A 4,764-nucleotide genomic window follows, 5' to 3' on the forward strand; every position below is an offset into this window, starting at 1 on the left:
GATATTTTATTTACAAAAAAAGTTCTTAGGTTCAAAAAAACATTCAGTGAACCGAAAAAGTGAGGTCGGTAATATAGGTATTTAGCTGTGTCACATGCCCTTTAAAAGATCAATCAAAATCAGAAGATGTTAGTGTTTTTGAATTCGGATTTTCAACTTTACACGCATAGATTCGATTCTTCGAGTACATTTTGCACATCGCGTATAGATTATCTTTTAAAGAATGGGCTTCTATGGAGATAAATAAGGCACTACTCCAAACAAGAAAGGCCAAAATTCAAAAAGAGTTTAAAGCGGAGTTGAGGGTAATTGTAGACGTTCCAAAACAAGGATCTGATACATCAAATGAGGGCAAGACTGCGAGAACATACATTTTTTCAAAACTTCGAAAATGTCAGCGAGATCACGGGTGTTAATAAAGATCTCATAGAAAATTTGTACATAATACATATATAAGATTTTGATTCACGAAACTAAAATAATAAAAGCTTTCACACTGCCCATCGGGAAACTCTCAGAAGAAGCTCAGGAATCAAGAAATAACGCTATTAAAATTTGCAGAGAGTACCGCACTAGAGTATCACTTAGAGTTTAACAGTATTGTATGATTATGAAAAAAATTCAATATAAAAATTTAAATTTGGGCAATTTGTTTATATCATTTCTTAATAACAATGACAGTTAAAAATTAAAAGATGTAATCTATTTTACTGTGATATTCGTTTGTCCATTATAGTATCGTGTGATTGGAAAAAAATGTTTCGTTCGGAAAATGTACATTTTGACAATATGTTTACGTATTTTATTTATAATAATTATGAACATTCATTTTTACTACTTCTTTATTTTATAGTTCCCTGTGTTAATTTCTTTTATTTTGAATGGCAAAAAAAATTTGGCGCTGATAAAATGGACAAACCACATATTTGTTTATCAAATTTGTTTAAAAAAAACTTAAAATCGGATAAAAAGTACGATCTCTGTCAGGGCCAGGCTGGGAGCCCCTAGCCTGGGCCTAGCTTGAATATTGCAATGGCTCGAGCTTGGGCCCGGCTAGTGTTAAAGTCTCTAAAATGGACGACAGATGGCATAGTACTATTCTCTTTTTTTACAAATTACTTGCAATTTTCAAGTGTAAATCTTTACAAAGTACCAATAATTAAAATTAAATTGATAAAAATTCCTCAAATTAAAAACAATCTAAAGGTCCGGAGACATTAAGCAATCGGCAGAATCGCACACTTGCTTATCGATTTCACCAGTTCTAAGTTCCCCCGGATTTTTCCCTAGAATGATAAATATTTTGTCTTAAAAATTTAAAGCATGATAGCGAACATGCTAACGGACAACCCCGCACATTTTTTTTGTGGGTTAATTCAAAACATTTTGATTTTTCTAAATTTGAATAATTTGTGAGGCCCTTAGGAATTAGTATCTATTTTATCAGTGTTTGATTTCCCCGGATTTTTTCTACAATAATACAGATTTTGTCTTTAAAATTTGGGGAATGATTGCAAACATGCTGTCGAACGTCCCTGCACACTTTTTTGGTGGGTAAATTAAAAAAACTTTTAATTTGGTGAATTTGGAATTATTGGAATGACAGAAAGCTTAAAAACGATCCTAACCTCAAAATAGTACACATGCATACAATTTGTATTTAGAACACTAAATTTTGTTATTATTTCTCAAAAAAGAGTCCGGGGACGTCCGCAATAATATTTTTTAACATCTCCGAATTCAGTTTTAAAAATTTTCATTATTGCGGAAAAAACCGGGGAACTGCAGCCGATTGAACACACGACGAAGTACCGCATGCCCTAAAGATATTATGAAATATGGATTTTGATGATGCAGATGATGAATCAGAATTCGGCGAAATAATATGAATGCAACGCCACAATTTGAAAATTCAAATCAGATTGGAGAACATGTTTTAAATTCCAAACCAACGTAAGTTCATTTTTCAACTGAAATTAAAATGAAAAATAGTTTTGGGTGATTCTACTTTTAATTAAGAAAATCAAGAAATTCAAGGTAACGATTATAAACTAGGGCCAGGCCTAGGCCACGCTGGACGATCATGCTTGACCCTGGCCAGATTTGGCGTTTCATTTGAGTTCGGCCCAGGATGGATCACCAGACCAGGGCCTAGTTTTGCCAAGCATCGGCCTTGCTTGGGCCATGCCAACATTTCTGCATGGATAGATTTCTTAAATCGATCTTAATAAACCATTTTGAAAACATTATTGCAGCATTTTTATTTCACACTAAATACAAAGTAATAAACAATAATAAAAAATGATAAAATAATAATAAAACTGATAATGAAGTAATAGTGATACTGAAAATGATAGGAAAACACATTGTTTTAAATTTTACAATTAAAGCCGAGAATTCTACTTGTTGCTAAGTCCAATCATCCTAATTTTACAAAAGAAACAAAAAACATTTATAAAGAAACATTTTACAACCAATTAAATAACTTATACTTTTTTGAGGAATAGATTATTACTTGTTAAAATCCTATGATAACCATAGAATGGTTTAAAAAGTTGAACCTTGTAGTAAACTTCACTCATCCAGTTTTGATTGTTTAAAAAGTTTTAATGTTTCAATAATTATAAATAATAAATTGAAGGATGGAAAATTGCAAAACATGATTCTTTTACTGAAAAGCTATAAAGAAGCGATAAAGTATGGTTTTTCCATATAACTCAATTTCATCAAAAGTGGACTCAGCATCGTTTAGATCTCCCGGCTCTCCCTGTATTATTTTCGTGAAATATATTAACGTATGGTATGAGATCCACAATAAAGGTACGAATTTGCATTGGCATCAAGAGCACATCCATCTCATTTTCAGACATAATGGGCTTGAAAGTATAATTGTTTCCTACAACATAGTCTTTGTCAGGAACCCATTTGAGACGTTCGTTATCCTCCAACCACTGATTACCACCCAGTGTTGTTTCATGAGCTGCAGTCACAGTGAAATCTGAGAATAGATCCTGGAAAAATATTTTATATTCATCAAATATTTTTGGTTTCAGATTTTTGTGTGCAAAACTAGGTGACGTTTGTCTAAAAACGATCAGGTTTTCTGTAAAAAGATTCTTTTTGGTACAAAGGAAATTCCTTTTCACCTTAAAATTGAAAGGAAATTTCATTTGTGTCAAGAAGCATCTTTCTCCACTCAGAAAAAAATACTTCTGATTTAGTAAAATGTTGCTTTGAAGCATCAAATGGTGAAAAATATTATACACCCAAAAAATCTCTCTCAGAGAAATAAATAATTAATTACTTTAAAATATATGTTTAATAATCCTAAACTTATAATACGTCGATACATAATCAGCCGTCATTTGAAAATCAGGAGTTCTGGACAGAAGGCGACAGGCGTTCGAGAACGAGTAAAAGTATTGTCCAGGCTGGGAGGTCAGGTACCAAAAGTGAAATTCGAAATTTAAAAAAACCAAAAATATAGTTAGATAGCTCTTGAAAAATGAACCTAATTCTCCATTTACAGTTTTTCTCTCGGGCTGCAAATTTTCCAGTAAATAAATTTCTGATGCTTTTTTTTAAATCCGTATGAATAACCACGTTTTTAGACTTTCGCATTAAAAAACGTGAGCTAGGAAGTTAGAACTACAACAAACTTCAAGCGAACGAATTTTCCGCCATTGTTTTGGCCAAATTTTTGAAAATGATTTTTAGTTCCATAATTACAGCGAGTTTATTACGAGGTCGCGACGTGACACCACAGGATTTTTCAGGGGACGCCGCCGAAACGCTGACTAGTGCTCGTAATAAACTCGCTGTAATTATGGAATTAAAAATCTAATCGAGTTGAGATTTTCCAAAAAATTGGCCAATACATTGGCGAAAAATTCGTTGGCTTGAAGTTTGTCGTAGCTCAAACTTACTCGCTCACTTTTTAAATGTGATAGTCTAAAAACGTGGGTTTTCATTCTGATTAAAAAAAACATTAGAAATTAACTTTTGACCCTTTTTGGACACTTTAGCCTCCGCTAGAGTGTTAAGAATAAAACTTAAAAAGAAACTTGTTAATTACACAGGCCCACAAAAAAAACAAAAGTGTCTGTGCAATTGACCAGACCTGTATATTCTTATGTATTTTTCGACGATGAATCCGAAATAGCAAATAAAAAAATAGGGTCCAGCTACTTTTTTATGGGGTTTTGATCGAAAAACCTCATTTTTTACGGTTTTTTCATTTTTTTTTTTTAATAAAAAAAAATAAAGAAAAATCTTATTTTTTTGACTTAAGAATCGAATTCTACGGGAAAAAATACATCGAAAACCATGTTTTCATTTTTTTTTTACAAAAATTTCAACCCACCATACGGCGATGAAAAGGCAGAAAATCGCGAAAAGTGAAAATTTGCTTCAAATTTGATTAAAATGACATTAAAATCAAGTTTTACCATTTTAAACCGATTTATAAACATTGAAAATACTTTACTGGGGGTTTTTGAGGTCGCTGATCACGAATTTTAAGTCATTTTTTTCAAAAAACAACTCTTAGTCGGCGTAAGTGGACAATAAACGTGATAAATTGATATTTTTTCAAAAAATCGATGTTTTGGATACTGTTCTGTAGGTTTTCCACTACATGAATCACAAAACTAGAACTTTTTCCGACCCTTGATCATAAAGTAAGACTTAGAACCTATGTATAGTGATATTCATGAACTCCATTATAATATTTTTAGCTTCTTTTAAGAAGTGCCTTAGAGTTTT

The 4,764-nt window shown here is 32.0% G+C and overlaps 1 protein-coding gene across 1 annotated transcript in view; it reads right to left on the minus strand.

Moving 5' to 3' along the window:
• Positions 1-2,358: 2,358 nt before the first annotated feature.
• Positions 2,359-4,764, minus strand: part of LOC117178569 (lysosomal alpha-mannosidase-like) — a 52,722-nt gene continuing 50,316 nt past the window's right edge. The window contains exon 17 of the mRNA XM_033369998.1: positions 2,359-3,011. Coding sequence (XP_033225889.1) covers positions 2,739-3,011 — 273 coding nt within the window. The 3' untranslated portion in view covers positions 2,359-2,738. The remainder of the gene's footprint in view (positions 3,012-4,764) is intronic.

The sequence above is a fragment of the Belonocnema kinseyi genome, chromosome 8, assembly GCF_010883055.1.
Source record: "Belonocnema kinseyi isolate 2016_QV_RU_SX_M_011 chromosome 8, B_treatae_v1, whole genome shotgun sequence".
NCBI lineage: Eukaryota > Metazoa > Arthropoda > Insecta > Hymenoptera > Cynipidae > Belonocnema > Belonocnema kinseyi.